The following is an 18,721-nucleotide window of genomic DNA, read 5'->3' as shown; positions in this document are numbered from 1 at the left end:
CCTGTTACATTTTAAAATCAAGAGGCACAGCCTAACAGTAGAATCAAAACTGGAAGATGGCCTATCAGAAGAGCAGCTGCCCAATCAAAGTAGGTTAGTAACATTATCTTAATGTATAAAGAAAAGCCGGTTATGAATTACCTAAAGCTCTGAGACATTAAAAGACTCATTACCTTTTTTATATTTGCATGTTTTAAGTTATCCTGGCCAAATTTATTATATTATGGCATTTATCTGAATGACAGTATGTCAGTGTGATGATATATGACATGTTTATTCCCTAGGAAATAGTTTCCTAGAAATAATAATCTAGATTGACATCTACATCGCAACTCTGTGACTGGTGGCCACATACACATACAAGAGCATGCACTTATACATGTACTCACAACGTGGGTTAAAGTTAATCAGCATGTTGAGCATGGAGCAAATTATTTTCTTTTATTCTCTTATGTTTCTTTATCTACATTTATTTTTAGGAACCTTAGCAAAGCAGCATAACAAAGACAAAGCAGTGTCTGCCTTAGGTTTCTTCAACAAGGAATAAATGGAAAGATTTTCATTTACATCAGGCTGTCACTTTGTCAAGTAACCAATTCACCTAATTTTCATTTTTAATCAACTGTCTTTAAATATGGCTTATTAACTAAAATAAAAAGTAATCATGTAACAGTGGTTTATAAAGCACATTGTATTAGATCTTGCTATCATTGATTGTATTTGCTGTTCGCGTTCTTTAATTTTATTCCTTTCTGATAGATTTTTCTATTTAATATACTTTTCAGCAATTTAAGAAAAGTCAGGTTATAATTTTCAGAGGTTTTTCCTTATAAACTATGAAGGATTCAGTGGCTGTTAGTGCTATACTATGATTCCTTGAGTAAAAATGCACACTTACTCAAGGAATCGTATGAGGTTTATTAAATACTGTTAGATTTTATGTAACTATTTAATGCATATTTTCCTCTAGCATATTTATATTATTATCCAGTCAAATCAGAGGATCAAATCAGAGGATGCAATATTGTAACTATCCAAAAATTTTTTAATAAGTGTTAGGTATATTTATTATATAACTTATTCATGTTTAATAATTATAATAGAATTAAATGCAGCAATGCTTTATGTCACAGCAAAAAACAATACAGCTTCATTTGAGTGGGCGTCCTACATGAAATACCAAGATATTAGGAATACAGTTAAAATTATTTTGATGGCACTCCTCTTCTAACATAGTATTTCAAAACAATGAAAATAAAAACATTTTTTTCTGATTGCAAAAGCAGTATTTTTATTCATTGGGGAAACTTTGTAATATCACTTTATAAGCATAAAAAGGAAGATTATGTAGCACTTTAATGCCCCACTGAGAGATACATACTTTTAATATTGGGTAATTTTTCTCATGAGTTATGAAAAAAATAACTGAACCATACTGATCTGTAACCAACACTTTTTTTTGGAGTGAAAACAGAGTCTCAGTCTGTCACTTAGGGTGGAGTGCGTGCAGTGGCACAGTCAGGGCTCACTGCAACCTCAACCTCCTGTCGTCAAGGGATCCTCCCACCTCAGCTTCCGGAGTATCTGGACTGTGGATACGCACCTGGCCAATTTTTGTATTTTTTGTAGAGATGGGTTTTTTGTATTTTTTGTAGAGATGGGTTTCACTGTGTTGCTCAGGCTGGTCTCAAACTCTGGGCTCAGGCGATGCTCCCACCTCTGCCCCCAAAAGTGTTGGGATTACAGGTGTGAGCCACAGCATATGGCAATAACCAGCCCCTTTATACAAAAACATGTCATAAGCAATTTTTATATTTCTTAATATTTTAAGAAACATTTTTAAAAATGGCTTTATTATAAAAATATAACCTAATTCTAAGTTTTACATTTTTTGTGTATTTTAAATAGCACCCTTAACATTTCTTTAAAGGTAATGAGGATGATGATAATGATGATGGCTTTACATGTTACAATGATGATTTTTTGAGCAAAATTCCTGCATGTGGAAGGAAGGAAGGTCTGGGCCAAAAGGAATGCAGAATTATAAAGCTCAGGATGCACATTGCCAGAGAGTTTGTACCAACTATAATACAGGAAGTAAATGAGCATACCCCTTTCCTCAGACTTCCCCCAAAGTTTGTATTATCATTTTTCTGCCAATTTAGAGGCAAAAAAGTAGTATTATTTTAGAAATTTGCAATTCTTTGATTTTTAGTAAGTCTTAACATTCTTTCTGATGATTACTTGTTAAATGTTGTCTTTTATAAATTTTTTAAGTCCTTACTCATTTTTATAGTGGAGCATTATCTCATTGTTATTTCTTTTATATTAGACAAGAATACAAGAACCATGTCCAGTATATCTTTTCCAGAGTGCATAGTAATACTGCAAACAACATCTGTTAAATGAATAAATGTATGTCTGTACGTCTATTAGAATTTTTAAATTTTTCCCAATATTTACCTTTTAATTTTTAACAGCTATATTAAGATACGATTGGCATACAGTCAATTGCATATATTTAAAGTACAATGAGATAAATTTTGATATACGTATATACCCTTGGAGCCTTAATCATAATCAAGATAATGAATATATTCTTCACCTCGATGGATGGGTATATGTTGTTTCTCAGGTCTGCTTATAGAGTCTGTCCTCCAACCTTCTCTGTCTCCCCTGTCCCCAGGCAACCATTGATCTGCTTTCTGCCACTATAGTTTATAGTCTCTAAAATCTTATGCAAGTAGAATCATAGAGTATTGCTCTTTAATGTCTATCTTCTTTCGTATAGCATCATGTTTCTTCATTTCTATTGTGATGTAGGTCAACAGTTCCTTTAAAATGCTGAGTAATGTTCCATTGTATGTTTATATATTCCATCTGTTGGTGAACATTTGGGTTGTTTCTGGCTTGGAACTACTACAAATATAGCTGCTGTGAACATTCTTTGTACAAGTTTTTGTATAGACATACGCTTTCGTTTCTCTTGGGTTGGTAGGAAGGGATTAGCTGGATCCTAAGGCAGGTGTATCTTTTCTTAATAACCAATGATGTTGAACATCTTCTTATGTTCTTATTTGCAGGCCAGTTATCTTTTTTGGAGAAGTGTATGTTCACCTCTTTAGCCCATTGTAAATTGGGAGATTTGTTTTCTTATTTAGTTTTGAGAGTTTTTATATACAATTTCTTTATCAGATTATTTTCAAATAGTTTCTCCCATTTATGGCTCGTCTTTTCATTGTCTTATTGGTATCTTTTGAAGAGCAGAATTTTGCAATTTTGATGAAGTTTAGCGTATTAGTTTGTTATTTTATGGATTATGTTTCAGATGCCATGTCCAAGATACCTTTGCCCGACTAAAGGGCACAGTATTTTCTTTTAGAAGTTTTATATTTCAGAAGTTTTGTGTTTTACATTTGGGTATATGATGCATTTCAAATTTTGTATATGGTGTGAGGTGTGGCTCAAAATTCTTTTTTGTTTTTTGCATACAGAGAAAGCATCATCCTTTGTTGAAGGGACTATTCATGTTCCACAGCTTTCCCTTTGGACTTTCATGAAAATACATATCTGTGTAGATTTATTTATGGACTCTCTATTCTGTTGCATTGATCTATATATCTCTTTCTTGAAACTAAAGTAGCATTAGTCTGATTTCTTTCTTCTTTTTTAAGAAAATTTTGATTATTCTGAACTCTATTTTCATGTGAATTTTAAAAATTAAATTGGTTAATTTCTACAAAAAGTCTACTGGGATTTTGATTAGGATCACATTGAATTTATATATCTATTTGAAGAGAATTGCCATTTTAACAACATTGAGTCTTCCAACCTTTGAGTGTGGTATATATCTCTTCATTTGTTTAGATCTTTTAAAATTTCTCTCTATGAGTGTTTTTTAGTTTTCAGTGTATAGGTCTTTCGCATACTTTGCGAGGCTTATCCTTAATTATTTCATTTTTATGCTGTTATAAATGGTGTCTCAATTTCTGATTTATTGTCTCAATTTCTGATTATTTCTAGGATACAAAAATATAATTTATTTTTGCATATCGATCTTGTATTGTGTAACCTTGCTAAACTCAGTTATTAGAAGAGCTTTTTTTGTAGATTCTATTGAATTTTCTAATTAGACAATCATGTCATCTGCAGATAAAGACCATTTTAAGTCTTGCTTCACAATCTGAATACATTTCATTTATTTTTGCTCTATTGCACTGGCTAGAACTTCCAATACAGGGTTGAATAGAAGTGGTGAGAATAGATATCCTTCTCTTGTTTGTGAACTTAGAGGGAAAGCATTCAGTCTTTCATTATTTAGCATGATTTTAGCTTTAGGTTTCTCATAAGATGTGTTTCACCAGAGTGAGGAGTTCCTTTCTATTCTTAATTTATAAAGGGTTGTTTTTTTTAAATCAGTAATGGATGTTGGATTTCATCACATACAATTTTTGTGTCTGTTTAAATAATCATGTAGTTTTCTTTTATAACATTAAGATGGTAAATTGCATTTATTTTGAATGTTAAACCAGTTGTGTATTCCTGGATAACTCTACTTGGTCATGATGTATTCTCATATTGTTGGATTTGATTTACTAGAAGTTTGTTTATTACTTTTGCATCTGTGCTTATGAGGGATATTGGGCCATAGGAATCTTTTCTATGTCTGGATTTGTCTGGTTTTGATATCTAGATAATGCTGACTTTTTAGATAGTAAACATTTCCTCCTTTTCAATTTTCTGGAAGGACTTATATATAATTGGTATAATTTCCTCCTTAAATATTCAGTAGAAGTCACCAGAGAAGACGTCAGGGCCTAGAGGTCTAAGAATTCTAGATTACAGTTGTTATTATTGTATATTGTCTTCAGACTTGCATTATTTTTGTTTTTGTTTTTTTCTTTTTCTTTTTTTTTTTTTTTTAGATAGAATTTTGCTCTTGTTGCCCAGGCTGGAGTGCAATAGCACAATCTCGGCTCACTGCAGCCTCTGCCTCCTGGGTTCAAGCGATTCTCCTGCCTCAGCCTCCCGAGTACCTGGAATTACAGGCATGCACCACCATGCCCAGCTAATTTTTGTATTTTTAGTAGAGACAGGGTTTCTCCATGTTGGTCAGGCTGGTCTCAAACTCCCAACCTGAGGTGATCCGCCCGCCTTGGTCTCCCAAAGTGCTGGGATTCCAGGTGTGAGCCTCCGCGTCCAGCCAGACTTGCATCGTTTTATTAATAGTAAGAAATCTGTTGTTATCCTTATCATTGTTCCTTTATATGCAATGTGTCTTTTTCTCTGGGTGCTTTAAAAACTTTTTTTTTTCACCAGTTTTGAGCAGTTTGGCAATGATATACCTTAATATGTTTTCATGTTTCTCATGAATCAGTGTTTTGAGATGTTTGGATCTGTGTGTTCACAGCTTCATCAAATTTGGAAAATGTTCTGCCATTCTTTCTTAAAATAATTTTTTTGCCCTTCCATCTCTCCCCTCTTCAAATACTGGTATATTAATCTTCTTAAAGTTGGCCTGCAGCTCACTGATGCTCTCAATTCTGATTTTTGTTTTTTGTTTTTTTAATTTTACTGTCTTCTCCATTCTGTGTAGTCTCGATAGCTGTGCCTTCAGATTTGCTAATATTTTCTTCAGACATGTCTAATGTGCCATTAATTTCATGCAGTATATTTTTCATCTTATACATTATAGTTTTTATCTCTAGAAATTTTATTTGAATTTTTTCATGTCTTTTCTACCTGTACTTAACATTTTGAGCACATGAAATCTAGTTACACACTTAATGTCCTTGTCTGCTAATTCTAATATATGTCAGTCCTGCTCAGTTTTGATTGTTTTCTAAATTATGGATCATATTTTTCTGCATTTCTGCATGCTTGATAATTTTTATTAGATGTCAGTCATTATGAATTTTACTTTATTGGGTGGTAGATATTTTTGTGTTTCTATAAATATTTTGTGTTTTTTTCTGGTACGTAGTTAAAATAGTTTGAAACAGTTTGATTCTTTCATGTCTTGCTTTAAGATTTACGTGAAACCAGAGAAATGCACAGTTTAGAATTAAGTATTCCCCCCTACTAAGGCAAGACCCTTCTTTGTACTCTACCCATTCTTTTGTGGATTATGAGTTTTTTCACCCTAGCTAATGGGAACAGGCAATATTCCCGTTCTTCTGTGACTGTAGTGTACCTTGGACCTTTCCCTGGTCTTGGGGTGTTTCCTCACTTGCCTGTGCTGATCGTTACAAAGGTAAATAACCCAGCGAGGACCCTCTCTGTTGTGCTGTGTCTGTGTGTAGCTCTCTTTTCCAGTATTCTGGAAATCTCTGCAAGGATCTTTCCTCACATAGAGCTCATTGCAGTTGTTTCAATAGGGCTCATTGCAGTTGTTTCCTGGCTCTCGGGGATCAGTTTTTCTTGACCTGATGATGCAGGATTTTTCTCGACCCCTTTGTCAGATTTGCAATGGGGGTGCCCTGTTTACTCAGCCTGCCACACTCAACCCCTTGCAGGAGGGAGCACGTGAGCAAGCGAGTGGGTTCAGGCTGGCTGCTTTGGGTGCCGGCAGGAGCAAGCTCCATGCACACCCTGCGGCGGTGCCCAGGTGGGAGATCCCCAGAATCCCAGAGGGCATGCTACAATGCCCTCTTAGCTTAGCTTTGCCGTTTATGGACAGCAGTGTGTTATCAGCTCAGTGGGCCCCTTGTCTTGTCACGTGGGGCGTCTACACTGCACCAGCAAGGGCAAAGGGCTAGTGTGACAGCCTTTTTTGGGTACCTGCATCCAGTGGGTCCCAAGCCCTTGTGTGGTGCCCAAGAAGAACGAGGTCATGCTGACACTTGAAGGATGGTGGAGGCAGATAATTTTATTTAGCGATGGATGTCTCTCAGCGGAGAGAGGAGCTGGAAAGGGGGATGGGATGGTCAGGTAATCTTCCCTGAAGTCAGAGTGTCTCTCTGATGTTAAGCTATCTTTCCTCTGAAGTCCAGCTGTCCCTCTGAAGTCAAGTTGCTTCTCTCCAGTCAAGCTGCTTCTCTCCTCTACTGACTGAGTCCAGGGTCTTTATAGGCACAGAATGGGGGTGCAGGGCAAGCCGTGGGTAGTTTTGGAAAAGGCAACATTCGATTGGTAAAAAGACATTATTCAGAAAGAACCAATCAGGAGAGAACAGGCAAACAGGGATAGAAGTTCTCACCTTGGGCAGCAGGTTTCCGGCTACTTTGACTTGAAGGTGCTGTTTCACTGGGGACCCGCCCCTGTCGGCCTAGAATTTCTCTGCCTACTGCTTCTATCACTGATGTTCAGTGTTTTGAAGACATTGTTTCATATGTTCTGTCTGTGTTCTGGTTGTTTCAGGCAGAAGCATGAATCTGGTCTCTGTTACTCCATCTTGGCTAGAAGTAGGAATCATGCCTTTTCATTTTGTCCAATTTTCTTACTTTAAAAATATTTAAAATTTTAAATAGAAAAATTCATCAGTCTTTACCTTAATGGGCTCTGTACTTGGTGTCATGCTTAGGAACATTTTTTTGTTTAAGAACTTATAAAAAAATTTACTTCTATTTTTCAAACATTTGAATTGTCTTATTCAGATATTTTATTAATATGGAATACTACATTATACACAATTTGGAAAATAGCTAAAATATGGGGAATGGGGGAGAACACCTGTAATTCCATCACCAAACACACTGTAAATTTATATATTGACGTATTTTCTTCCATGTGTTTTCCTGTGCCTTTATTTTTTGTGTATTTGTAATGCTGGTGTCCATCATTTAGCATGTTCATCCATGTTTATCCAGTGCATCGCATCATTAACATTTTTTATGTTGCTACATAATCTTCACAGTTGCATTTTAATGACTGAGTTATATTTCATCAAATGATTATATTACAATTATATTACCTTTATACTGTTAAGCATTTTAGCTATTTCTTCTTAAAGTATATGAAGCAATTATCAGAGAGTACATTTTCAGAGAATCCTAACTTTGCCTACTTACACATGACCCCATGAGAGCAGAAGTGTGACTAAGGCCCCTGATGTGTCATTGCATCTGTCTCCAAGCCCATTCTAGTACATTCAATAAAATCCTATTTGTAGAAAAATGAGAAGAAAATAAAAACATCAATTCTTAATAGCTCAATCCATTTCTTATTACTCATGTAGTTATAAAACAAACTTTAAAAAACAGCTTAGAATTTCTATATTTAGTATGCATTAACATGCTCTCTCAATTACTTTCTAATACTTATTTGTGCTTGCTTATTTTTAGGAAAGATACTATTCAAGTCCAGTACATCATAATGCAGAATTCTGTATCAGTACCACCAAAAGATGAAGGTAAGTTAAACTGCTGAGGAAAATGGTGATGTGTCTGTTATAGTTTTAATTTGATACATTGAATGTCATTGACCTCTAATCATAAGGTAACTTATTTCCTAGAATTAAAAATAAAAATTATAATTATATATGAAAACTCATTTCTTTTGGTAAATAATTTGAGTGTATATGGATTCCTGAGTTTTAAGGACCTGTCTCCTTTTCTAGGCTATAGCGCCTTGAGAGCCCAGCCATCTCATTCCACCCAAAACTCACAGAGCCCTGCTTATTCACTGGCAGTTAACTGGCACTAACAGATATCAATAAAATTAAAAAGTATTGGCTTTATTGAAACAAAATAACACAAGTATTTTAGTGAGTAGAAGAATATATGCATATATATTCACACACACATCTGTAGACATACACTTAGAGGATATAGAATTTGTGTATACATTTCTTTGCCTGTTTCCCCTGATATCCATTTAAAAAGAAATAGAAAAACTATTTTACTTTATGCAATGTATAAAAAATAAAATAATGATTTTTTAACAGGCACTTCTGGACCTTCCAGAAGAACCTGGACCTCCAGATGGAGGTAGAGTCCTTTCTTCATCAAGAGTAATTAAATTACCCTCACCATAAAGGGTACACTCTAACCCCAGGGAGAAATACCAGTCTTTCCCTGCCCCATCTAGTCTCTTCCACACGGAAGAGAAGTTCTGACATGTATGAGAAAAAAGACATATCTTTAATGAGGCAAAATTAGGTTGCCTTAGTGGAACATGTAGCTTTTAGTGAAAGGAGGGAATTTGTTATGAAGGACCCTTAAATAGAGCAAACACTCTTTGATCTCTCTATCAGTGAGAAAGGTAGTATCATAACTCTTGAGCACATGGAATCTGGATTTGAAACTCAGTCCTACCACTTAACTGTAAAACTTTAGGTGTATCACTTGACCTCAGCTTCCACATCTGTAAATCTATAAAATGAAGATAATAAGTTCCACTCTATAGGATATGTGGAGACTAAAGGAAATAGCATATGTAAATCACCTAGCATATTGTTGTTTGCATAGTAGGCACTTATGATAAAACTACCATTCTCAATGGCTATTACTAATATCCTCATCTTTGAGACTGGTCAGTGAGATGGCCATGAGGCCGCCTCTTGCTTGGGATGCCTAATGGCCTTGGAAGGCCAAACATGCTCCAAGGGGACCCATGGGGAGTAAGCAGGAATTAGATCCCTTAGTTTGATTCTTACCCAGGAGTTGATCTGAAGAGAGAGTGAGAGTCCTTGAGACTCACACAAAATCCAGCCGGGAACACTAGGGCAAGAAAGGAGATGGGCAAACCCCAACTAGAAATAAAGAGCGTGTGTTTTCCTTGAGTGTTCTCTGGTATATATCCTCTGGAAGATTTGTGCAGCACTTGGTAGCTGATCAAGGGTTTGAAATTCAGTGTCCTAGCTGGTATTACCTTCTTTTATCCAAGCAAGCAAGGAGAAGCTTAGGAGAAAAAATAATGGAACAAGTATCAGGAAAGCTGGACTCCATTCCATACCTGCCTCCAACCAGCTGTGGAACCCCAGGCAAAGTTATTTTGCCCCTGAGCCTCAGTTTTCTCATTGAAAAATCGAGAATGACTAGGTGTTCCTTTCAGACTCTGAAAAGGTTTGTCTATGTGAGTAACTAAGCAACAAGCTGCTTGGCTCTGGCTGATACAGAGGGAGAAAGCACTCACACCTCTTGGCTGCTTTGCTTCTCATCACAGTTTGTTTTGTTCTGATGCCTACCTCTCTGGGCTATCACATAAGCTTGGATACTTCCATTGACCGGAAAGTAAGACCCCTTGGCCCTACCCAGAGCTCAAGTAAACCTCCTTACCAGTCAGTTTGTTTTGTTCTGATGCCTACCTCTCTGGGCTATCACATAAGCTTGGATACTTCCATTGACCGGAAAGTAAGACCCCTTGGCCCTACCCAGAGCTCAAGTAAACCTCCTTACCAGTCTTTTCTGGGACTAAAGATGCTTAAGCCCAATCCTGGAATTTGACAGAGGATATATAATAGCTTAAAAAAACCTCAATCATGTGCCTCCATTGTGATAATCATTCTACCTACAACTTTACATCCTTTATTTAATTTTCACAATAAGTTAGACGTAAACCTTATTTTACAAGTTCAAGATTAGGTACTTTTTGCCAAGACCACCAACCAGTAAGTGACTGATCCAAGATTTGAACTCAGATCTATCATAAAATTTATAAGGAATATTTATATAAATTATAAAGAATATATATTTATAAAGAATATTTAATTTATAAAGATATTTCTATAAGAATTTACAATTTATAAAGAATATTTCTAATAATTTTTGATCATCTCCTTTTTCTCTCATCAAACATACTATGCTTAATTACACATATGAATGCTTAAAGCCATTTTAAACCAAAGTGAGCAGAAATTATAACTTAAATTATGGAAAATTACATCAATAAGGAAAAATAATATATGTGAATACGTGTAAGTCCTAAGAATTGCCCAGTTATTCATTAATTTACTCATTCATTCATTCAAATGCTTTCTGTATGTCTTAGATTAATATTAATATTTTTAACAAAAGCATCAGATGTATTAATTATGATTCTGTTTATGATCAAATATAATTTATGGCTAGGTACAGCAGCTCCCACCTGTAATCCCAGCACTTTGGGAGGCTGAGGTGGGAGGATAACTTGAGGCCAGGAGTTTGAGACCAGCCTGGGCAACATAGCAAGACTCCATCTCTACAAAAAAATTTCAAAATTAGCTAGGCGTGATGGCTCATGCCTACAGTCCCAGCTACTTGGAAGGCTGAGCTAGGAGGATTGCTTGAGCATAGGAGTTTGAGGCTGCAGTGAGCTATGATCATGCCATGGCATTCCAGCCTGGGCAACAGAACAAGACCTTGTCTCTAAATATATATACACACACACACACACACACACACACACACACACACACGTAATATATTACATATATATTTGTTTAATTGCATGTACATAATTTGTGTGACATGAGAAGTTTGCTGGGCACATGCTATTTATTAATTAAATGCAGATTGATTTATTTAACAAACCATTGATGGCTAGCTATAAATTATGATACCTTTGAATTTCCAACTTATAAACACATACACACGTATTATATGCATTTCTGTATAAAATTCAGATAAGACATCACCAACAGAGTTGTGAGGCTTAAATTAAGGAAAATATGCTGTACTAACATACTGTCCCCAAACAAAGTTCATATGGTAGAAGCAGGTTTAATGATCACCAAGGTAATTCATACGAGGAACTATCAGATGCTATGAAGAATCCAAAGGTAAATCATACAGAGCCTGAGCTTTTAGGCTCTAAAATCCTGTTGGAACAGCATATGTGCATGTCCTTAATTAGAATAAAGCATGACTAATGCTGTACTAGAAGTGAGTATGACATACTTTGAAAATCAGAATGAAAGGACAGTTGGTTAAGCCAGAGATTTTGAGGCTGGTCAGGAAACAAAATGGAGGAGATGACATTTGTTCAGGATGTTAACATATATGTACAAGTCAAGCAAGTGGAATTTAAGCCAGGGGTTTAAAGCTAGGAAGAACTGGCAGCATTATTAACGGAGAAAACAAATTTGAAATTCTGGTTTCTTCTATTTAAATGTTATCTAATTTCAGATAAAGAGATTTAACATTGTACTGTCACTCTAACGATAAATTATACTATATTACAGATTTTTCTATTATAACCTAGTGTCACCGTTATTCCTTTCTGTGTGAGAATATAATTTATAGAATTTTGAGAAGTTCATGAGACTTATTTTGTTACAATTTTCTATATCATTCTTTCAGGATTTAGGGATAGGATTTAGTTTTCCATAACCTTTTTTTGTCTGTTATTTTCAAATGATGAACTAAACTGTGTTTTTCAAAAAAGAGGCATGAAAACAACATAATAAGGCCAACTATTTAGATTTGGTGAAAGAAAGACAAAGTCACCACACTGATTAAAAATGCAAGTGAATTTATTTACTTCCCATATAAGAAAACTCACACAGGTGAGCAGTATCACCAGATGATTCTCTGACAGGGACAATGTATGTGTCTTATGTGCTAAGAAGTAGTTCACTGTGATTATGCCAATTGACCATTGAAGTTTGTACCTTGGGTAGTCAGAATGAATTTTAAGTTCCTACACAGTGGGTTAATGCAAGTCTCATTGTTCATTGGTCAGGAAGGAATCTTCATTTAAGTCAAGTGAGAGTCTGTTTTACTGGAGTCTCTCAATTCTTTTTTTTTTTTTTTTTTTTTTTGAGACAGAGGTCTCACTCTGTCACCCAGGCTGGAGTGCAGTGGTGCGATCTTGGCTCACTGCAAGCTCCACCTCCCAGGTTCATGCCATTCTCCTGCCTCAGCCTCCCAAGTAGCTGGGACTACAGGTGCCTGCCCCCACCCCCGGCTAATTTTTTGTATTTTTAGTCAAGACGGGGTTTCACCATGTTAGCCAGGTTGGTCTCAATCTCCTGACCTCGTGATCTGTCCGCCTTGGCCTCCCAAAGTGCTGGGATTACAGGTGTCAGCCACTGCGCCTGACCTCTTTTTTTTTTTTTTTTTTTTTTTTGAGACAGAGTCTTGTTCTGTCACCCAGGCTAGAGTGCAGTGGTGCAATCTCGGCTCACTGCAATCTCCGCCTCCCGGGTTCAAGTGATTCTTCTGCCTCAGCCTCCCAAATAGCTGGGACTACAGGAGCGCACCACCACACGTGGCTAATTTTTGTATTTTTAGTAGAGAGGGGATTTTACCATGTTGGCCAGACTGATCTTAAATTTAACCCCCTGGCTTAAATTCCACTTGCTTGACTTGTACCTTGTAATCCGCCCACCTCAGCCTCCCAAGGTGCTGGGATTACAGGCCTGAGCCACCGTGCTGCCTGGCCGAGTCTCTCAATTCTTAGTCACTTGTCAGCCTTACAGTTAAGTTCGCCATTTCCTAGACAAGTCTTCTGCAGGTAGAAAAGTTTTCTTATACAGTTCTTCTACCACTTTTCTCAACTCTGCCATAACATTTGTATTATTTAAAGGTAGCTTTCAAATTGTGAGTGTTATTTCTATTTCATAAAAGTAAGAAGTCGGGGTGGAGAGAGCAAATGGTTTGACGTAGACACACAGGCGGCCCCCTCTGGACCCACTGCAGTTAGCTGGACATGTGCTGTACAGCTACTACTAATTTCCCAAATCTTTACATGATTTGACTGCACAACCACAGCCATTACTGTCTATCATGTGAATTCATATTTGAATCTTTTTTAAAAACCCCTAGATTTTCTGATTCAATAAAAAATATGATACTGTCTAAAAAATGTATTTTATGTCTCGCAGACATAAAAGTGTATACTTACAGCTTACAGACCTAACATTTTGGTATTTGTGAATAAGAATATTAGAACTCAAGTAAGGCATACTTAGGGAGGAGCTAGTTAATACTCATATCATTCTTAAAGTTTGAGGAAAAGACCTTACTTATTTTGGACTTAGTATCAGTTAGGTCTTTTATAAAGTTCTTGATGAATTTTCTATCTTTAGTAGGATTTAAAGCATCCTGGCATGTAGTAGGCTCTCAAAATGCATATTAAATTATGTATAAAATACTTTAAACTCTCAAACAGTTTTTATAAATCAATCACACCTGTTGCTGTGAAAATATTGTCATCTTTTCTTTTTAATGAAACACCAAAGTGGATGGAATTCTAAGACCAATGATAGCAAATGTTCATTTAACAAGTATTTGTTACCTTTGAAGAGACAGTGAGCAAAAGAAGCAAAGGGGGGAAAATAAAACCAAACTAAGCTCCTCTCTTGCAGCTGTTGTAATTAATAACACTGGGCTGCCTATCCAAGCAGGGGTTTCCTTTTATGGGGATTTAACCTGAAAGTGGTTTATTCTTGTTATCTAATCGTAGTTTCACTCTTTCGAACATGGTATGAAAGCTATTTTCTTAAGCTCTCTATTTTTTTCTTTTCCTCCTTGGCCATATCTCCCCTTTCCTCTCCATCTGGTGAAGGAACACTGATCTGGACAGCTGAGCTCTGGTCATTGTTACATGCTTCTTTTTAGGCTCTGTGATCTTGGCCAAATAAGTAAACCTCAGTCCCTTCATCTTTCCAATGGAGATAGTAATTCTCGTCCTGTAACAGTCAAATGCAGTAGGTATGGTTGATTCTCATTATTTGTAGTATTTATATTCTAGAAGGCTATTAGGAACACTGAATTAGCAAATACTAAGCCATTTGTTCCTAGGCGATATTCAAGGTTAGGTTCTTGTGAGCCTCTAGTCACAACATTTTTGTCAACAGCTGATACATGACCTTGTTATAAGTGTATTTCTGTTAAAAGATACTTTATTTAATAGACAGGGTTAATTTTTTAACATTGAACTCAGAGACACAGCACTATAACTCATGCCCCAACAAAGCTTCTCTAATACAAGTGTTTTCTCCGTAGAGCACATCCCAGTTCTCTTGTGTTAGGAGCACTAGACAGCACCCAGCACTATGCTGGAGACCGTAAGTAAACAGTAAAATCACCAAGAAAAAGAAGCACAAAATGCAAAAAAAAAAGTGGCAGTTTTTGAAATGTAAAAAGGATGCGTGTTTACAGTATGAGAGCTGAAAGAAGAAGGCAGGACATCACCTTGTTCTGCCTAACCTGGGAATTTGTGTGTCAAGTGGCTCAAACTTTTTTTTTCTCCACACATGTCCATGAATGACCGTGAAAGCACCACAAGTATTGATTTTGTGGTTAAAAATAAATTTTAGCAAGTAGGCAAATTCACAAATACAGAATCTACAAATAATGAGAATCAACTGTATATGAATACACCTTGTAAAAACTTTGAAAGCACAGTAGAAGCCTCAGGATAATTTACAGAATAAAAGCTATTTTTTATGACGTTTTTCTCAGATAAAATGACTTTGTGCATTATAAATTTCAAGTTAATAAAGTAACATATTATTTGAAGGTGACCATAAATTCTTAGTTCAGTAAAGCTACAAAGAAAACTACTATTGCAAGATCTGTGATTCTCCAGCCTTCACATTGAACACACAGTAGCAAGGAGTACCACTGTAATTCGATGCTTTGCATTTAGTGCTTAACATTGCTTTATGACCTCACTATTGGGGGAAAATATCATTCCCTATGTATTACCAAAATATTATGTTTCCGAATATGTGATATTCATATGGAAACATTTTGATCTTAACAAGTGGTGTAAATGCTGTTCTTGGACTTTTGGTACCATTTTATGCTGCAGAGCAAGTACAGATTGACATTTGCAAGCTGGTTTTGGTTAACTCCTTAATGTTGGAAATTGGAACTTTCCGATGTAATAACTTCTACAAAATACCATTGTGCATTATTAGTATGTTATACTGTTGACAGAAGAACAAATGGAAAACACACACATGCCTGTAGAAATATCCTTTTAGAATAAATGGAAATGACCTGGGTGGCCTAAAACCATAAAGTAGACCAGCCATATATGGAAGTTGAAATAAAATATTAGAGTTTAAAATATTAGTAAATTTAGATTATGAGTATTTTTGTTGTTTATAATAGCTGTATTTCTTTCTTTCTTCTTTCTTTTCTTTTCTTTTCTTTTTTGTTTTGTTTTTGAGATGGAGTTTAGCTCTTGTTGTCCAGGCTGGAGTGCAATGGTGCGATCTTGGCTCACTGCAACCTCCGCCTCCCTGGTTCAAGCGATTCTCCTGCCTCAGCCTCCCAAGTACCTGGGATCACAGGCACGCACCACCACACCTGGCTAATTTTTTGTATTTTTAGTAGAAACAGGGTTTCACCGTGTTAGCCAGGCTGGTCTCGAACTCCTGACCTCAGGTGATCTGCCTGCCTTGGCCTCCCAAAGTGCTGGGATTACAGGCGTGAGCCACTGTGGCCGGCCGAAATAGCTGTATTTCTGTTGCTTGAAAAGCAGGCTGGTAATTGGATAATTTACTTGGGTATGTATCATTGTCAGTGTGGCCGTTTGGCAGCAGAGTCTCTCAGAAATTCCAATTAACCATGTAAATATATTTCATAGCATCACATCTCACTTTGTCAGAACCCCTGCTGCCTTTATATCATTAACATAAATGCAGGTGCAAATAGCATTTATGTACTTTGATAGAAAGCAGTTGGAGACATTTCACTGTGGGACACAACACTTCCAGATTGTGTACATCTGTTCAAATAATGTATCCAGCCCCAGTGACATGAACACAAGGATGGAAACATCTGCCCCTGAGACCATTTGCAATATAGCAGATGCTTGCATCTTTATTTATGCAGATGGTTAGTGTGATGGCTTGAGCAGGGATAAAAGCAAAGTAGTTTGACAGGGGTATTTAGGATTTTATGCAAGCCAAAAATAAAGGATAGGCATTTTCTGTTTTTAAAAATCTAATAGCAATAGGAATAGAAATTCATAAATCTAGTAATGCTTTTAATAGAGTAAACATATTGTTCTTGTCTTTAAATTAATGGGCACCAAAATCCTAAAAACATTTATAGAATTCCAGCATCTAACTTGTATTAATTAGGAAGAGCAACTTATGATTACTTTTGTTTGGATAAAATAATTTTAAATGACTTTGAATACTTTTTGTTTAAAAAAATCCTTCAGGCCGGGCACGGTGGTTCACACCTGTAATCCCAGCACTTTGGGAGGCCGAGGCGGGCGGATCACCTGCGGTCAGGAGTTCAAAACCAGCCTAGCCAACATAGTGAAACCCCATCTCTACTAAAAATGCAAAACATTAGCTGGGTGGGGTGGCGGGCACCTGTAATCCCAGCTACTTGGGAGGCTGAGGCAGAAGAATTGCTTGAACTGGGGAGACGGAAGTTGCAGTGAGTTGAGATCGTGCCATTGCACTCCAGCCTGGGCAACAAAAGCGAAACTCTGTCTCAAAAAAAAAAAAAAAAAAATTCTTTAAAAATACTGCCCTGTTTTTTGAAAAGATTATATACTACCAAGAGTATCTTGTGATGATATTTCTTAAAATTGGGGGAAAAATATAAATGTCGTTTGAATATAACTTATCTCATATTCCATAAATATAAATTTAAGTAAGATAAGTTTCTGAAACATTATATAAGATTTTTGTCAAGCATTTTATTTGGTTCATATTCTAATGTTGACAGCTAGTGATATTTTAATTATAATTAATATTTGTGTTAGAATGACTTACCTTTTAATACTTTATTATCAAAACTCTCTCTTATTGATCTGCCATGTTATATTCTCAAGGAAACAAAGGTGAAGGGAATAAAACCTAACAACAAAAAGTAAAACATTTCTAGATGTGATTTTCTATTCTCATTCACACAAACCTGCCCACTCGTACTCATCAACACACACAATTATAGAATCTCAAAAGACATAGGAAGTTAGATTTCATCTAATTCAGTTGTTCTCAGACTTTGTAGCTTCAGGACCCTTTACACTCTCAAAAATTATTGAGGACTCTAAAGAGTATTTGCTTGTATGGGTTGTATCTGTCAATATTTACCATATTGAGTGATTATAAAAAATATATATTTATGGATTCATTTTGAGATAACAGCTCATTACATCTTAACAAAAATAACCTAGTTTAACGAAATTGACTATACTATAAAACTAATGACAAAAACCACAATTACTTTTGCACCAACCTAAATATTTTTCTAAAGCAAAAAAAATAATGAGAAGACTGGCATTGATTTACGTTTTCTGCAAATATCTTTAAATTCTGGCTTCATTGAAGATAGTTTGAGTCTCATATCTAGTCCTGCATTCAGTCAGTTGTGATGTTGTATATGTTGACATATTTTTTTAAAAGCCAGCTTTCCAGTAGTCAGAAAGGAAGGGGATATTTTGGTAGGCTTTTCAGATAATCATGGATATTTTTCTTTGATACTATGCCAAAATTTGTCAGATGGAAACTTCTTTCAGTTTAGTTGTACTGTGAAATTTGAAACCCTGTCCATGTACTTTTGTCTTCTATTAGATTTTGAGTCTCATACTTAAGTGATTCTTTTATCCACGCATGTAACGTTAAACTAAACTGGTCATTTAGAAAACACTAGTTAAGTGAGTTAAGCAAATCTTCCATATACTTCATTGTGCAATATTTTAAAAATCATTCATTAACGTAAGCACCAGTTTTCGTTTTTGGTTTTTTTTATTGAGACAGAGTCTCGCTCTGTCGCTCAGGCTGGAGTGCAGTGGCGCGATCTCGGCTCACTGCAAGCTCCACCTCCCAGGTTCATGCCATTCTCCTGCCTCAGCCTCCCGAGTAGCTGGGACTACAGGTGCTTGT

At 36.1% G+C, this 18,721-nt stretch overlaps 1 protein-coding gene across 9 annotated transcripts in view; it reads left to right on the top strand.

Moving 5' to 3' along the window:
* The window catches only part of ZNF438 (zinc finger protein 438), a 190,844-nt gene that overhangs the window by 150,186 nt on the left and 21,937 nt on the right, over positions 1-18,721 (top strand). For all 9 annotated transcript variants that reach the window (XM_063607309.1, XM_034930226.4, XM_003821449.5 and 6 more), the window contains one exon: positions 8,283-8,350. In XM_063607309.1, the coding sequence (XP_063463379.1) occupies positions 8,314-8,350 (37 nt within the window). In that variant the 5' untranslated portion in view covers positions 8,283-8,313. The remainder of the gene's footprint in view (positions 1-8,282; positions 8,351-18,721) is intronic.

The sequence above is a fragment of the Pan paniscus genome, chromosome 8 (genome assembly GCF_029289425.2).
Source record: "Pan paniscus chromosome 8, NHGRI_mPanPan1-v2.0_pri, whole genome shotgun sequence".
In the NCBI taxonomy this organism is placed as follows: Eukaryota; Metazoa; Chordata; class Mammalia; order Primates; family Hominidae; genus Pan; species Pan paniscus.
The sequence above is the reverse complement of the archived record's forward strand: the minus strand, read 5'-3'. Positions and strand labels throughout refer to the sequence as shown.